The sequence below is a fragment of the Microtus oregoni genome, unplaced genomic scaffold (genome assembly GCF_018167655.1).
Source record: "Microtus oregoni isolate MIOR12 unplaced genomic scaffold, Mior012 000038F_ref0000394, whole genome shotgun sequence".
NCBI lineage: Eukaryota > Metazoa > Chordata > Mammalia > Rodentia > Cricetidae > Microtus > Microtus oregoni.
The window spans coordinates 9235001-9253366 of record NW_024543097.1 but is presented as its reverse complement, the minus strand read 5'-3'; the positions used below and the strand labels follow the sequence as shown (position 1 = coordinate 9253366).

Sequence of the window (18366 nt, the reverse complement as noted above, 5' to 3'; positions counted from 1 at the left end):
AGCTGAATTTTTAGTTAGTAGGCACTCTTCGCTCTTCCTCCTCGTCAGTGTCGCTAGTGTTAGTATAACGCATTACATAAAGCCCAGGGAGTGATGCCTCATAACAGGAAGGGTGCCCAGTGCACCAAGGGTAAATTTGAAAAGTCCTCCACTGATCAGCAATTTCTGTAAGGCACTCCTAGGACTGCTCATACCTTCTCCCTGAACATTTTTAGCCAGAAAAAAATGGTAACACGTAGCACTAGGAGGATCAGCAGTTCAAGGCTAGGCTGGATTACATGCGACTGTCAACAAATGACATCTTCCAAGAGGAAAAAAAAAAGGAAAAATAATAGAGATTAAACCAGCAATCCATGAAATGGATAATAAAAAAAAATCCAAACAAAGCACTAATATTAAAAGTTGATTTTTTTAAAGAAGATTTTTATAGCTTGTGTGTGTAGAGTATCATATCTCCTGGAGCTACAGTTACAGGCTGTTGTGGGCTGCCAGATGTGAGTGCCAAGAAGCAAACACCCTGGCAAATGGAAGAACAGCCAGGGCACTAAACCACTCGGTTCTGTTCGAAATGAGAAAAATTTGGGTGCAGCAGCACACATCTATACTCAGTTCTTGAATTTCAGAGACTGAGCCAGAAGAAACAAATGTTTCAGGCTAGCCTGAGCTACAGAGACCCCATCTCAAAGAAGCAAAAACACAAAAAGGAATTGTTAAGGGTATCGACAGCAGTGATGGTTGTTAGGGGCACAAAGCTCCTTTTGCCCAGGGATCACTAGGGAAAACAGGAATGTTAAACATGTAAGGGGGTCTCCTCAATGGAGAAGATAAAATGCCTGCATTCCACCCGGAAAGCTGAGAGTGCAGGCTGTTAATGGCCCGGTGTCCTCACCAGAAATGCATATCCCAGACTCTTCCTCCCCATCTTTAGTCACACGCGTACTTTATGGCCTGCTGATCTCTATAGTATCTCAGAGACCACAGCAGATCCTAGGCCTTTTAGATACAGAACCCACCTCCAAGGTCGCCTCACCTTAAACTTCATTGTTGCCTGGAAACCTGGAATGGGAATGACTGTTGTGTCTGGAAACTTTTTCCCACATTCTATTACGTCTGATATTCTGTTATTGTTCTATTATATAACCACCTGGTATCAGACTTCCCCAAGTTTGATCCAGATGGACAAAGTCAATCTAAACTGAGCTTTCTTTCTCACCTCTTCGAGGTTTGCTTCTTTGCCTGTGACACCTGCAGAGCCCCTGATGTGGGAAGTCCTTCGGTATAAGAATTGCATTTATTGGTTAATGAATAAAGCTGTTCTGGCTTATAGCAGGGCAGAATATAGCCAGGCTGGAAAGGATATATATAGAGAGAGTAAGTGGAGTCAGGGAGATGCAATGTAACTAACAAAGGAAAAGAACACATAAGAACCTTACAGGTAGGCCACAGCCTCACAGCGATTAGTAGAAATGGGTTAATTTAAGATGTAAGAGTTAGTTAATAAGAAGCTTAAGCTAATAGGCCAAACAGTGTTTCAATTAATACAGTTTCTGTATGATTATTCGGGTCAGGACAGCTGAGAAACAAAAGAGGAGTCTCCACCTACAAAATGACACCAGCATGGGCCAACTACATCCACATAAAAACTGAGAGAGCTTGGGAAGGAATTCTAGACAAAAAAGAACCAAGTTAAGCACAGCTTCTTGGTAGCCTCATTTTTTCAGATAGGATCTGTTTGCTGGCGGCAAACAGAGGTGTGGCTCCTTTAAGAGAAGGCGTGCAGTACCCACAGAAAAGGGACTGCTGAACTTGCCTAAAGAAGGTGAGATAGTCCTTCACAGTTCCTGCTTCGTGAAAGAACTGCCAGACACTTTGCAAGACACAGAAGAAAGCAACTGAGAAGCTTTGCCATTACAAGACTGAACAGATCTTCAAACTTCCTGCTTCATGGAAAAGTCTACTGGATACTATGGGCCTGTAGGCTGAAGATGGATGCCCCAATGTTACAGAAGAACTTTGGGTGGCTGTCCAGGCAGTGAGATATCTCTGTCAATTCTAGAGTTTTGAAAGTTGCTTACAATACATTTCACATTTACTTAGGTAACATTATATCTTTCTGGCATCTTTGATGGAGGTGAAGACAAATAGTTATTTTCCTTAGTTATGATAAAAGATAAATTAGTTATGAAACTTTAGACTCACAAAGAAATATTATAACTATAATTCTTGCTTGATAACCGTTTTGTATATATAATTTTACTATGTTAAAATTAAAACCTTCCTTTTTAATGAGACAGAAAGGGGGAGATGATGTGAGATGTTCTTCTGTATATGTGTTGCTTTTATTGCTTAATGAATGAAGATACTATGGCCTATGGCAGGGCAGAATATAGCCAGGCTGGAAGAGATAGAAAGAGAGAGTAGGCAGAGTCAGGGAGATGCCATGTAGCTGCTTGAAGGAGGATATACCAAAACCTTACCAATAGGCCACAGCCTCATGGCAATACACAGATTAATAGAAATAGGTTAATTTAAGGTATAAAATTTAGTTACTAAGAAGCCTGAGCTAATAAGCCAAGCAATACTGTAATTAATATAGTTTCTCTATGATTATTTGGATCTGGGAGGCCGGGAAATGAAAGAGCAGTCTTTACCTACACCCCCTCAAAAAGTAGCATGACATTATAAATGTACTTAACTTGTGTCCCTAAAATACTGAGACAGTAAACCTAGGTATGCATATTTTACCATAAAATGCTTCAGAACTAAAAGCAAATAGACAGAAATCTATAGAGATGCAAATATCTTGGATTTATAAAAAATAAAATAAAACCAGATGGATAAGTAAGAACAAACTAAAGTTCTAGCAACAGAAATGGACAAGGACTCCAAAAAAATATGAACACTGTGTCAGTGAGCTGCATAAGAGCTGCCAGAGCAAGTGGTGACTGCCTCCTTGAAAGGGTGTAAGGATAAAAAAAGATCTAAACGATGTTGCCAAATTTTTCAAATTAACTTAAAAGTATAAACCAAGTGATTCAAAAAGTGCTCGCTCCCCCCCGCCCCGCTTGCTTCCTCTCTCTCACACACACATTTTATACCAAAATCCTCTATCATCAATTCACCTTAAAGCAGAGGAAGAAAACTTTAGGGCTGAAGAGATGGCTCAATCAGTGTTTAAGAGCATTGGCAGCTCTTCCATAGGACCCACATTGAATTCCCATCACCCACATGATACCTCAAAACTGTCTGTAACTCCAGTTCCAGATGACCTGACACCCATGGCAAAAACACATGCACATTAAAAAGAAAAAAAAAGAAAAGAAAAGAAAGAAAAAAGAAAAAAAAACTTTAAACAATGGGGGGAAATGAAGTCACCAACTGCAGAAACAAGAAATGCAATTGTAAACATACTTATAAAAATATGGATAAGAGAGATAGCTCAGCAGTTAAGCGCACTTGCTGCTTGCTTTTGCAAAGGACAAGGGTTGAGTTCCTAGCACCTACATGGAAGGTGACAACCTTCTGTAACTTCAGGTCTAGGTAATCCAGTGCCTCCTCAGTCACAAGATACGTACATGCATGCAGGCAAAATACTCATACTCCTATGTTGTGGGCTATTTTGAATACACTCTGACCTTGAATCACAGGGCAGAGCTAGCTACTGGGGAACCCAAATTGGCCATTGAGGTTTTAGAGGACTCAGGACACACAAAAAGATGCAGCAAGTAAGAGGGAGGGGCTTCCAAAAATTCAAAGACCCTTTTGGATAGAAGGAAGGAGGTGGTGAGGGGATGTCACTAGTCGCTTCTCTGCCGCTTCTCTGATTAATTAGGTTTTTACCCCAATATCTGATTCCCAAGTAATAGAATATAAGTGATCACTTCACACTTAAAAGAAATAAATCTAAAAATAACTACAAACCAGAAGAGAGTTGAACATCATCCTTACAGATTTGAAAAGAACCAGCAAGTCAACTGAGAATTCAATTCCCCGTGAAGGAAAAGGCATGATTTTATTCACATAAGGGATTCTCTAAAGAGATATAGAACGAAAAGAATCAATCTGGTTCATCTAACAATAGTTGTCTCCCAGAGGAAAGGCCAAGAATCTGGGGGTTATTCAGCCCACAAGGCTGGGTGTCTCAGCTGGTCTTCAGCCTACATTCGAATTCCAGAATGATTGGAAGTAACACTCTTCTGTGTTCCTGATAAGTAAGCAGTACTTAAGAACACATCACATGGCTGAACATGGTAGTACATACCTTTAATCTCAGCACTCAGGAAGAGGCAGAAGGATCTCTCTGAATTCAAGGTTAGCCTGCTCTACATAGCAGGTTCCAGGACAGCCAGAGAGGTAAGAGGTAAGAGCCTATCAAAAAAAAAAAAAAAAATTACACACATCAGTTTCTATTCCACCATCTAAAAACACAAATGTTATTTATAGCTTAACTAGAAATTTTCAAACTAAGTGGTTAAGAACAACCAACAGTGAAGTCCAGAGTGGTTTTGCATGCTTTTAATCCCAGCACTAGGAAGGCAAAGGCAAGTAAATCTCTGTTAAGTTCCACCGTGTCTCAAAACAAACAAGACCTCTCTCAGAACAAACAAATCTATTGGTAGCACTGATTAGACTGGTAAGAGGTGGAATGTGGACCCAGGAAATAAAATAAAAATATAGTGCATGAGCCTCTCAAAGATAAAAACACTTTTAAAACAATTAAAAGCTAGACAGAGCATTACAGGACATTCCTGAGAAGTTTCCACTACTCCACCATCAAGGTACCTTCTCAGAATCCAGCGACCTATTTCATTGTCTAGAGACTGAGCTTTGCTCCGCATTTGGAAAACCCATAAAAGGAACACCGAAGAGTATCAAATATCTACTTTCCAAGGTCTTGACAACAATCTTAAAATTCAGAGGCGTGGAGGAGCCTAACAGAAACTTTTTAAAATAATAATAATCATGAAAAGTGATTTTTCCCAGTAGCTGTGAAAGCCTGGAAAAGTTTTGCCCGTCCTTTCCCCAACCCTTTGCTATCCAATCACAGAGTAAAAAGTTTTTTTGAGTAGAAACATGAGTCACACTTGGAAAAGAATTCCCCGCTACAGAGTACACAGACTCTATACAAATGCAGAAAACCTGCTATCCTGAGGGCAAGCCACTTGTTCACTATATCAAATAGAACACTAACTTATGGAAATTCGCCGCAAACCTGACGCCAAACCTATTCTCACTGGGAAGTACAAGTTTGCAGGGTTGAGGCTGCCGCTCTCACTTTATCTTTGTGCAGGGCTGACATGGGAGGAAAACTGCACAAAGGGCAGAAAGTATGGCGATCTCCTTCTTCACACACACAGCCACAGAGGGGGCTGAAGACACAATCCTGTCCTATATTGGACCTACGACAGGCAGATATCCTCAGGATCACACAGACAAGAAACTGCTGGGTACGGAAAGAGGTTTTGGGAGCTCTTTTTAACCCTAGCCTGGAAATCTTTCAGAAGGGATCCCCGGGGACATGAAGAGATGCCAGGGTTCCCAAGGGGAAAGGAGACCGAGTGGGCGGCCAGCCGACAGAGTGCAGGGGAGTATCCGGGCCACAGTGTCCCGGCACTAAAGACCCTGTCGCCTCAGTCGGCCCTAGGGTCGTACAAAGGGGATTACGCAAAACGTAGCTGCAAAACGAGACACCCCCTCAGCCCCCGGACCTGGCACTAAATTGTCGCCTCGGTCAGCCCCTCGCTGCTCTCCCAGCTCCTCACCGAGTGCGCCCAGGCTCCTCCACTCGTCCGCGTCTACACCGCCCGCCCGGGAACGCCACTGCAGAGACCCCAGAAGACGGGCTTGGGGCGGAGCCGTGGAGACTCGGGAGTGGGAGGACCTTCCGGAGCCTGAGCTTTATCACTGGTTCGCTACCCCCTGGACCGGTTTCAAGCCTTTTGCGGATTTAGGCTCTGGCGGCTGCTAGGAGGTTGGGGAGCTGGGCGGGGAGATTGCACAGCCCTCTGTAGTGCACCACGGTTGATCTTAAATCCTCATAAACCTGCCTCAACCTTCCAAGTGGTCACAGCCCTCTCACCCTGTTTAGCTTAGGTGGGGTGAAAATGAAGGAGGCTTCATTTTCAACTTTAACGAATCACTAAAAAAAAAAAGAGGGATAAGAAGAGCAGTTGTGCTTAACTATAGTAGGAAACCACTTATCTCTGTGAGTCTGGATTTCCCTATCTATAAAATGAGAACTCTGCCCTAATCCTTTGATGTGGTTATAACAGACTCAATAATAAAGAAAAACAATATTGCTCATAGTGGGAAAACTGGCGTTTAAGGCGTGACGGCAGCGTTTAATGGGAGCCATCTTCTGTTACTCGAATTCCAACCAGAGCATGCATCCTGGCTACCCGAATGAAACAGCCTTAGCTACTCATCCTCCCACAAAGTTAACAGTGAAAAGCGTGCACCTTACCTAAATCCCAGCACTTGGGAGGCAGAGGTAGGTGGATCTCTGTGATTTTGAAGTCAGCCTGGTCTACATAGCAAGTTCCAGGACAGCCAGAGCTACAGAATAGAGACATCAAGAGAGGGACACAACCAAAATCTAAACCTAACCTTTTCACTGCTCTGATCCACAAGCGTTGAGAAAGCCTAAACTAAACAAAAATCTCTAGAAATAAACATTGCAGAAGGAAAATTTTATGTGGGAGCTCTTTACAATGCACCCATCAGTTCCTGGTGTATTCATTCTCTCTCTGTAGTAGGAGAGTGATTGTCCATTCCTGGCTGCCCAGACTTGAAATAACCACACAAAAACTGTATTAATTAAACCACTCTTTGGCCTATTAGCTCTAGCTTCTTATTGGCTAGCTCTTTCATCTTAATTTAACCCATTTTTATTAATCTGTGTATCGCCACGTGGTTGTAGTTTACTGGTTACATTCTAGTGCATTTGTCCCCCGCAAAGGCTACATGTTAAGATGTCTCTCTGACTCTGCCAATTTGTTGGGAGGCTGCTCATTCATTTCCTGGCTGCCCAGACTCCAGAAATAACCACACAGAAACTGTATTACTTAAATCACTGCTTGGCCAATCACTTAAGAGTATTGCTAACTAGTTCTTATATCTTTAGTTAACCCATTTCTATTAATCTGTGTATTGCTACGTGGCTGTGGCGTACTGGCAAGGTTCCGGCGCGTCAACATACTGTCTCTCTGAATCTACCTACTCTCTCTATATATATCTCTCCCAGCCTGGCTATATTCTGTTAAGCCATTGGCTAAAAGCAGCTTCTTTATTTACCAATAAAAGCAATACATATACAGAAGGACCTCTCTCTCTCTCTCTCTCTCTCTCTCCCCCCCCCTTCCCTCTCCCCTGTCTGACTGCTGCCAAAAATACCATACTAATGAATTTATGGAAATATTTCTTGATGTGGTTTAGGATGATACAGTCTATCATGGCATGGAAATAATAATGTGACAATATTTCCATGGTAGCCAGACTATGTACCTGTAAATCTTCACTTTAATTGTATGAGGACAGAGAAAGACAGCCAAGAACTGGGGCATGGTTATAATTCTGAAAGCCTGATTTTCAAAGACCCACTTAACTCTAGCTAGGCCATACCTGCCAAAGGGTTTTCCAGCTCCGCAAACAGTGTCACAAGCTGGACACCACCAGAATAACTCAGTATTTTATTTGTGACTCCTTTTGTATAAGAAATTGTTATGCAACCCTGAGAATATACATACGTATATGAAGTGGGTGTTCAAATGATACATTTATTGTTAATAAATCAAAGAAATCTACTGAAAAACAATTTGGTGAATATATCTCATCATTTAATAACATGAAAGTAAATTTGTGTATTAATAGAATGGGCATATTTATTTTTACATAAAACATAAAATCTTAGCTGAATATTTGATAGTGTAGCACATAGAGAAGGTTTTTCAGAGTTAATTGATACTTTGGTTTTATAATTGTCAAATATGGACAACATCACATAAATAAAGGCAGAAATACACTTAGGGCCATTTCCTAAGTTGTTAAAATACTTTTCTTTATTGCTACCCAATAATCATTGAATGAGTTTTTTTTTTAAATAAAATACAAGTAAGTAACTCAAGCAATTTTTTTATTGGTTTTTAGAGACAAGGTTTCTCTTTGTAGCTTTAGAGCTTGTCCTAACACTCACTCTGTAGACCAGGCTGGCCTCAAACTTACAGAAATCCTCCTGCTTCTGCCTCCCAAGTGCTGGGATTAAAAGCGTGCAACACACAACCGGGCAATTCAAGCAATTTTTAAAGCTACACTATACTACACAATACAAAGATAAATTAATTTGGTATTTATTGTTGATGAATGACACTTGGGAAATAGAAAAGTCTGTTTTCCACAATTAAATCAGTATTTCCAAAAGAGCAGAAAACGCTTGGAATTTAGTAAAAGTATTTCAATTTGCAACAGTCAGTAAGTCTTGTGTGAGCTAAGGTGCTTCAAAGAGTTGTTATGTTAATTACATGGCATGGCATGACATCACATGCAATACACATATTGCATGATCAAAACAAAGTGGAGGTACAGTTAAATCACACGATACAAACATGGGTGAGTGATATAAAAATCAATGTACATATAAATCTGAAGTTTTAATCACTGTGTTCAAAACCTTTACATGTTACCAGGTGGTTTTTGAATCTCAGTTATTACAATCCAGTAAGGAATCAGGAACCACAGACTAAAAATCTGTGTCCAACCATAAGAGTTTGTGGGGATAATTTCATATTCAAATTAAAACACTCTGTCCTATCTCCCTTGGGCTTATGGAAATCTGATAATGCACCTAGTTCGATTTCAAAAGTCTCCAATCTCAAAGAAACTGCAGAAGGAAAATAAGAGCCCAAAAGAATTCAAAAGCATTTACAGACCTCAACAGAATCATCATACATTTGAAAGCTTAAACTTAATACCAAAAGATTTCCATTAACATAGAAATGTGCATAGTATTTTACCTGCTTACAACAAATCAACAATGAAAAACACCAATAAGGACACTACCATGTGTTTATTTCAGAAAAGTGAGACTTTCTCAAGAACGTCAACATGTCCTTCTCAAAGGACTGCTTAAGGAAGAACTGTCATCAGTTCTATACATCTTACTGTTCCTGAAAAGTTTCCATGACAGACAAGAAGGTGCAAGGTAACAGTTGTCATGACCTGGTTATTCTAGGTCTCAGTGTCTCAGCATATAATCAGGGATAGCTACAAACACCAACCTCCTGCTTCAGTGTTCTAAATGATAACATTTATTCACAATTTTTTAAAAAAATATACAATGCAAAAATTAAAGAATAAGCATACAAAGAAACAGTTTTAAGCAACGTAAATGGTTACATTTTAAACAGTGTTATTACAAAAATCCTAAGTATTCAATTTATACACACTGTAAATGTTATAAGCTAATGTATTCTTTGGGAAAACATCAATATGCTATAAATGAAGCCTACAGTGTCTTTAGGCAAAGAACATACTACAAACAAAGTCTACAGTGTTGATAAGAGTTACAGTAGATTAATGTGTCCAATGACTTTATATTCACCTAAAAGTCTCTGATAGAAGAAAATCTAGTCCTTAAAAACTCTGCTCTCAGTAAGTATTCTTCATTTGTAGAACATTTATTTTTATACCAAATCTTTTGTTTCATAGTATTTATTGGTGCTATGACTAAAATATGGAATGAAGCTACATTCCACAGACTAGAAGAGTCTTGAAATTATACCACATAGTTTAAGTGTACGGTAGGATACACTATAATTAGAAAATTGTCTAACAATTTATACCAGCAATTATTTCTGCTGCTAAAAGTTTGTGTCTACACTTAGAAAACCTTAGCCTCAACGTTTTCCTGCAAAAGAAATAGAAATTCATTACCCAGGGACATTCCCATTTCTCTTGATGGTGGGACTGGGAATTACACTGGGAGACCAGTGTTAAACAAATGAGCTATTTATCAATATCCTTTTCAATTTTTATTAAAATTGGTCTCACTAAGTTGTCTGAACAGGCCCTGAATTTACTATCTCCTGCCTCGAAACCACAGTCCCCAAGAGGACAGGCCTGCGATGTCAGGTGCTGCTGCAGTTTGCTTCAAACACAAATCACTGGTAAACACCATACCTTTACAAATTACATAGCTTTTCATTCATGCTATAACACTTTGAACATGGTTTGCTTCAGTATTTCAATACATATAAATTTGCACTCTTCTTCCAATTGGAGTTATCACATGATTTTTAGTGTGGTTAAAATATAAGCTTTAATTTCCAAACTGCAGCAATTTCAATCCAATGTCTGTTTCTATAGAACTGCCTTCATGGTGCATTAGTTTATGCATTTGAGTGGATGTTTAAGAAATGAATATCATACTCCATTCATTCACGGGCTTTAACACCAGATATTTTCATATCTTCAAATGGAATTGAAGATCGTAACACATCTCTTAGAGTCCAGAATTTTTTCCAGTGAGTTCTCCCAAGCTTTCCATAGCAAGCAAGCAAACAAACAAACAAACAAAAAAATCTAAAGCCTTCGCCATTTGTCTTATATTCATTAGATCTTTTCCCAATACTTCCACTATTTGAAAAGACCTAGAAATTCTAAACATTCTTGCATGTTTGTAGGCATTCATAAGGGTTTTCCCCCGCTCGGGTATGTGTTTTTCCATGTCTTCGAAGGGAACGGTAACATGTAAAGGCTTTACCACAGTCTTGGCATTCATAGGGTCTCTCTCCAGTGTGAGATCTTTCGTGAATTTGAAGTAAATATGGATAAATGAAGGACTTACTACAGTGCTTACATTCATAGCGTTTTTCTTCAGCATGAGCCATTTTATGCCTCTGAAGAGAACTATGACTTATCAAAGCTTTACCACACTGTTTACATTCATAGGGTTTTTCTCCTGTGTGAACTTTTTCATGCATTTGAAGAGAGCTGTGACTCCGGAAGGCTTTATCACACTGCTTACATGCATAAGGCTTTTCACCAGTGTGAGTTCTTTCATGCATTTGAAGGAAACAGGGGTAAAGAAAGGCTTTACTACATATATTACATTTATAGAGCTTCTCTCCAGTATGAGACCTCTCGTGCATTTGAAGGTAGCAGGGATAAATGAAGGACTTCCCACACTGCTTACATTCATAGGGTTTCTCTCCAGCGTGAATTCTTTCATGTCTTCGAAGGGAACTTTGACTTCTGAAGGCCTTCCCACACTGCTTACATTCGTAGGGTTTTTCTCCAGTGTGTGTTCTTTCGTGTAACTGAAGAGAACTAGAACAGCTGAGAACTTTCCCACACAGTTTACACTCATAGAAACCACTATGAGTTTTTTCATGGATTCGAAGGTACCCAGCACTTTTGAAGGTCTTGCCACATTCTTCACACTCATAGGGTTTTTCACCGGTATGGGTTCGTTCGTGTGCCTGAAGGAGACTGTGACATCTGAAGGCTTTACCACACTGTGTACAGTCATAATGCTTTTCTCTCCCATGAGCTCTTTCGTGTAACTGAAGGGAGCTGAGGCCTTTGAACGCCTTACCACACTGTACACATTCATAGGGCTTTTCTCCACTATGGATTCTTTCATGCCTTTGAAGGAAAGATGGACAAATAAAGGCTTTACTGCATATCACACATTTATAGGGTTTTTCTGCGGTATGAGCCTTCTCGTGCTTTTCAAGTAAATATGGATAAATGAAGGACTTGCCGCATTGTTTACACCCGTAGGGCTTTCCTTCAGCATGAGTCTTTTCATGGACCTGAAGATTACTGAAGCGTCTAAAGGTTTTGCCACACTCTTTACAGCCGTACGATCTTTCTCCACTATGTGCTCTTTCGTGCACTCGAAGGGAACTGGAAGAACTGAGGGTTTTGCCACACTGTTTACATCCGTAGAAACCACTATGAGTCTTTTCATGTATTCGAAGATTACTGAGACTCTTGAAGGCTTTACTGCACTGTTGACAAGCGTAAGGTTTTTCGCCAGTGTGGGTCCTTTCGTGCACTCGAAGTAAACTATGGTATCTGAAGGCCTTGCCACACAGTTTACACTCATGGGGTTTCTCCCCAGTGTGAATGATTTCGTGGACCCGAAGGCGACTTAGACCTCTGAAGGCCTTCCCACACTGCTTACACTCATAAGGCTTTTCTCCAGTGTGAGTTCGTTCATGCAGCTGAAGAGAACCGGAGCAACTCAGAGTTTTCCCGCACTGTTTACACTCATAGGGTCTTTCTTCAGTGTGTGTCCTCTCATGGACGCGAAGATAACTGAAGCCTCTGAAGGCTTTCCCACACTGCTTACACACATAGGGCTTTTCTCCAGTGTGTGTTCTCTCATGTAACTGCAGGGCACTGGAACAACTGAGAGTTTTGCCACACTGTCTACATTCATAGGGCTTTTCCTCAGTGTGGCTTCCTTCGTGAATACGAAGGTAACTCAGACTTCTGAAGGCTTTGTCACACTGCTTACATTCATAGGGTTTCTCCCCGGTGTGCGTCCTTATATGGACTTGAAGCAAACACGGATAAATGAAGGACTTACCACACTGTTGACATTCGTAAGGTTTTCCTCCAACATGAGAAACTTTATGTCTTTGAAAGGAGCCTTGATCTTTAAAGTCTTTGCCACACTGTTTACACGCATAGGGTTTTTCTTCACAGTGAGTCCTTTCGTGTCTTTGAAGGAAAGAGGAACACAGAAAGGCTTTACTACAGACCTTACATTTATAGGGTTTCTCTCCACTATGAGCTCGCTCATGTAGCTGAAGAGAACTCTGACCCCTGAAGGTTTTGCTGCACTGCTTGCATTGATAGGGCCTTTCTGCAGTGTGAGTCCTTTCATGTCTTCGAAGAAAAGAGGGGCACAGGAAGGCTTTACCGCAAATGTTACATTTATATGGTTTCTCCCCACTGTGAGACCTCGCATGCAATCGAAGGGAGCTATGACCTCTGAAAGCCTTACCGCATTGCTTACACTCGTACGGCTTTCCCCCTATATGTGTTCTTTGATGTCTTTGCAGGAAAGATGAACAACGAAAGGCTTTACTGCATATGCTACATTTGTAGGGTTTCTCTCCAGTATGAGATCTTTCGTGGGTTTGAAGTAAATAGGGATAAATGAAGGTCTTGCCACACTGCTTACATTCATAGGGTTTCTTCCCAGCATGAGCTATTTTATGTCTTTGAAGGGAACTGTGACTTCGCAGAGCTTTCCCACAATGTTTACATTCATAGGGCTTTTCTCCAGTATGAGTTCTTTCGTGTACTCGAAGATTACTGAGCCCTCTAAAGGGCTTAGCACATTGCTTACATTTATACGGTTTTTCTCCCGTGTGAGTTCTCTTGTGTCTTTGCAGGAAAGAGGAACAAAGAAATGCTTTCCTGCAGATCTTACATTTATAAGGTCTCTCTCCAGTATGATACCTTTCGTGCATTTTAAGTAAATAGGGATAAATGAATGACTTTCCACACTGTGTACATTCATAGGGTTTTTCTCCAGCGTGAATTATTTTCCGCCTTTGAAGGGAACTGTGACCTTGGAACACGTTACCACACTGCCTATACTCATATGTTTTTCCCCCGGTGTGAATTATTTCATGTCTTTGCAGGGAATTTTGGCAACTGGAAGCTTTGCCAAATGGCATCCAACCAGAATGCTTCTCTCCATTAGGAGTTCCGCTGGGAGACGGCAGGTAGTTGACAGGACTCAGAGTAGCAGCACATGGTTTAGATTCAGAAGGGTTTTCTTTGGTGTGAGTCCCTCCATGAATGCAAAAGGAGCTGGGACCAATAAAGGCTGTGTCATATTGATGATGCTCACGGGGCTGTTCTCCACTGTGAATCTGCTGATCCACTCCACGTGAACTTGGAAAAGCAAAGGATTCGGAATATACTTCACACTCGTAGGTTCCTCTCCGATTGTGGGCTCCCATGTATATGTGAATAGTTGCGAGAGAACTGGAGGTATATTGCTTCTTTCCATACTCCTCAAGCTCATGTGTGTATCCAGGGTGGGATGTGATGTTCCTATTAAAGGATGAACGAGACATGAAAACTTTCCCAAACAAATTACAAGCACAAAGTTTCACTCGAATTGAAATTTATGGACTTCTATTGATATCCAATACCTTGGGGGTTTCTCAAACTAGATTACCTTCTTTACTCCCCAAGACCAAAAGCTAGTATATGACTTCTGTAAACACTGACAGGCACATTACTAGGGGTTACTTCACTGATGACTATTTAGTCATTAGTAGGTTTTGGATTTCCACTATTCCCTAAATCAGGGAAAGTGTATGTCTTCTGCAGAATCTAACTGTTCTCAAACTAAATGGATTAGGGATTCTGCAGTATGACTCTTAAAACTATCAGAACAAAAAAGGTCAGACATGCACTTTTCTCAATATTGTTTACAAGTGAACTGCTTTTCAAATATGAACAACTTTCTTACATGTAACTGCATATTTCTGTGAAATATTTCTAATGGTGAGTAATTTAAATTTGTGCTTGCCTTACTACTTGTTCATAAATTTTCATAACACATTAAGATTTTCTCAAAATATATTTTCTCCCACTAATACATGTAATTTACCTTAGATTTCTCCCAGGATGCTTATAATGCTCTTCAATGGTCTGGTATTCTGATTTGATTCCTAAAATACAGACCCAGAAAAATTTTCACAAATTATTACAAACCTCAAAGGAACTGTAAGTTTTCTGGAGTTAATGCACATTGTACCCATGTCTGATTTATTCACATTATTCTTCCCTTTCCACATTCCAAAGTACATAAAGAAGAAACACTTGTCTAACCGACAAAGCGAAGGAACATCAGCATTCTTACCCACAGAAGCAAGGTTACTACAGGTTTCCAGCATCACATTGACATATAGGTTCTTCTGAAAAGGATCCAGCAAAATCCACTCTTCCTGGGTGAAGTTCACAGCCACATCCTCAAAGGTCACTGAGTCCTAAAATATCCCATATGTGTGCGTAAGAAAATGGGTGAAAGTGACAACACTATGGATAACTAATAAGATGTTCACAAATTCTGCAGTCTCCAAAGATTTATGCAGTGACAGAGGAGTTTTAATGCTATGACTGACATTCATGCAGGAAACGGTGAAGTAGGAACATTCTTTTCATGACCACATCCCAGGGACTGGAGTATGCTACTGGGTTGCTTCAATTTCTCTTTCTAGAACAGAGTATAATGTACAAAATAGAATACAGTCAAGAGGTTGCTTTTCCTTGGAACTTCTTAGGCACAAATTTTACTGAAGAAAGTGTACCTAAGATTCTAGGAGGCATTACAAACATAAATGGTAGTCACTAAGTAGTCACTCAGTCTAAATGATTCAGGGAAACATTTGGCATTTTCTGAACCCGTTAGCTTTCTGACTATTCAGTGAACAGCAATAATGGAAGAATCTATCCACACGACACGCTTGGAATCTATCCACACGACACGCTTGGAATCTATCCACACAACACGCTTAGAATCTATCCACACGACACGCTTAGAATCTATCCACAGAACACGCTTAGAATCTATCCACACGACACGCTTGGAATCTATCCACACAACACGCTTAGAATTTATCCACAGAACACGCTTAGAATCTATCCACACGACACGCTTGGAATCTATCCACACGACACGCTTAGAATCTATCCACACGACACGCTTGGAATCTATCCACACGACACGCTTAGAATCTATCCACACGACACGCTTGGAATCTATCCACACGACACGCTTAGAATCTATCCACACGACACGCTTAGAATCTATCCACACGACACGCTTGGAATCTATCCACACGACACGCTTAGGCTCACAAGTTGTCAAAACTTGTTAAGGGGGGAATTGCACCTGTGCTGTGACCCCAGCAAGGGAAACATTAAAATCCTGAAAGCAGTTTCCACTCAGTCAAATTTAATAAAGCAGCAAATGTGAAATAACCAATAGTGATCCCAAAAGAACAATTTTTAATATTTATACATATTGATAATTTCATATATAAATACAGAATGTATTGATCATATTCACCACCAACTACTTCTTCCATTTCCTCTGTATCCCTCCCTCTTCCCAACATATGCCTCTCCCAACTTCATGTTCCCTTTACTTTTTGTTTTGCTTTTAAAGATTTATCTATTTTATGTATATGGATACTTTGCCTATGTGTATGCACCACAGAGCTCAGAAGAGGGCATCATATCCCCTGAAACTGAAGTTATGGACAGCCACCGTGTGAGTGCTGGGAACCAGACCTCCATCCTCTGTAAGAGCAAAGCTGCTCTCCAGTGCACACCTTTAATCCCAGCACTTGGAAGGCAGGGGCAGATGGATCTCTGTGAGTTCGAGTCCAGCCTGGTCTACATCAGCTAGTTCCAGGACAGGTTCCAAGGCTACAGAGAAACCGTGTCTCAAAAAACAAACAAAAAAAGCAAATGTGCTTTTAACCACTGAGCCATTTTTTCTAGGCTTTATTTTTCTTTTTTTTTTAATTTATTTATTTATTAAGGATTTCTGCCTCGTCCCCACAACCGCTTCCCATTTCCCTCCCCCTCCCCCGATCAAGTCCCCCTCCCTCATCTGCTCGAAGAGCAATCAGGGTTCCCTGACCTGTGGGAAGCCCAAGGACTGCCCACCTCTATCCAGGTCTCCTAAGGTGTGCATTCAAACTGCCTAGGCTCCCACAAAGCCAGTACGTGCAGTAGGGTCAAAAACCCACTGCAATTGTTCTTGAATTCTCAGTATTCCTCATTGTCTGCTATGTTCAGCTAGTCCGGATTTATCCCATGCTTTTTCAGACCTAGGCCAGCTGGCCTTGGTGAGATCCCAATAGAACATCCCCATTGTCTTAGTGTGTGGGTGCACCCCTCGTGGTCCTGAGTTCCTTGCTCGTGCTCCGTCTCCTTCTGCTCCTGATTTGGACCTTGAGATTTCTGTCCAGTGCTCCCGTGTGGGTCTCTGTCTATTTTTCTTTTTTGCTTTTATTACCCATAAAGTCCAATTAGTGCTTTCTGAATGTATACCAACAACATTCTAGCAGCCATATGCCCAAAGAAAAATTAATCCTCTCCCCTACAACTATCAATTGCTAATAGTGCCTCTGAGAGAAGCCAAGCTCATTAGTCAATGATTTCAACGATCTTATGTAAATAACCATAGATGCCGTGAGTTCCTGAGTCCATGCCATACCTAGAAGATGGCATTTCACAGCTCTCCTCCACATACTCTGGCTCCTAAATTCTTCATAGCCCTTCTTTGATCATGGTCCCTGAGTATTACGCCAATAGACAGCAACTTTCTAATAGCCATTCAGTAAATGTCAAAGGAAATAGATGACACATGATTTTACAAGAACTCAAAGTAGCTGGGTATATTACATGCTGTAGTCCCAGAGACTGGGGAACCTGGGATGTAGGATCACTTGATCTAAGAGCTCAAAGCCTGCCTGCAAATTCCTATATGAGGAGGGAGGGAGAGAGGGGGAAGAGGAAGATGGTGTCACTAAAATGCGATCTCTTCTAAATTATACCTGTATAAAAATCACAGCTCAAACAGCGTCCTTTTATTTATTTATTTATTATGTATACAATATTCTGTCTGTGTGTATGTCCACAAAAGGGCACCAGACCTCATTCCAGATGGTTGTGAGCCACCATGTGGTTGCGGGAATTGAATTCAGGACCTTTGGAAGAGCAGGCAATGCTCTTAACCACTGAGCCATCTCTCCAGGCCCTCAAACAGAGTCCTTAAGAGTCACTAAAATCTACATTTTCAAACCTTCTAGCAACACAAGTGTCTAGCACTTGTCAAAGTCTTCCGAACAATAATATGATGACTTGTCTAACAAAGATGAGGACATTTGAAATACATTATAGACACAAAGCAGCAAAAGCAAAAGCACATTCCCCAAATTTATCAAGCCACAATGTAGAAACTAATCTTTAGTAGCCCAAAGTATAAATGGCCAGTCTGAAGGAAAGCAACTTATACTGTAAATTTTACTACTCAACAAGATGTCAACATCTACACATCTGCCTATATACAGACTCTACAAGCTAAGACCAAGTCACTTCTCCCTTGACTGTTTTTGAGACAGGGTCTCTCTATTTGCCCTAGAACTCTCTAGATAGGCCAGGATGGCCTTGAACCCACGGAGTTCCTGTCTCTGCCTTCCTTTTGACTCTTACCGGTGGTATTTGTAACTGCTATTCCTAACCAACATAAAGTATCTGTCACCAACACAAAGCAATCAGATTGCTCAACACCTCATCCCCTGGTAGTAGGATTTCCCTCTG

At 40.7% G+C, this 18366-nt stretch overlaps 1 protein-coding gene across 1 annotated transcript in view; it reads right to left on the bottom strand.

Annotated features, from left to right (window-relative positions):
• Positions 1-7878: 7878 nt before the first annotated feature.
• The window catches only part of LOC121433373 (zinc finger protein 14-like), a 15286-nt gene continuing 4798 nt past the window's right edge, over positions 7879-18366 (bottom strand). Inside the window, exons 2-4 of the mRNA XM_041631746.1 lie at positions 14894-15020; positions 14642-14702; positions 7879-14076 (exon numbers count right to left, since the gene is read on the bottom strand). Of these exons, the coding sequence (XP_041487680.1) occupies positions 10653-14076; positions 14642-14702; positions 14894-15020 (3612 nt within the window). The 3' untranslated portion in view covers positions 7879-10652. The remainder of the gene's footprint in view (positions 14077-14641; positions 14703-14893; positions 15021-18366) is intronic.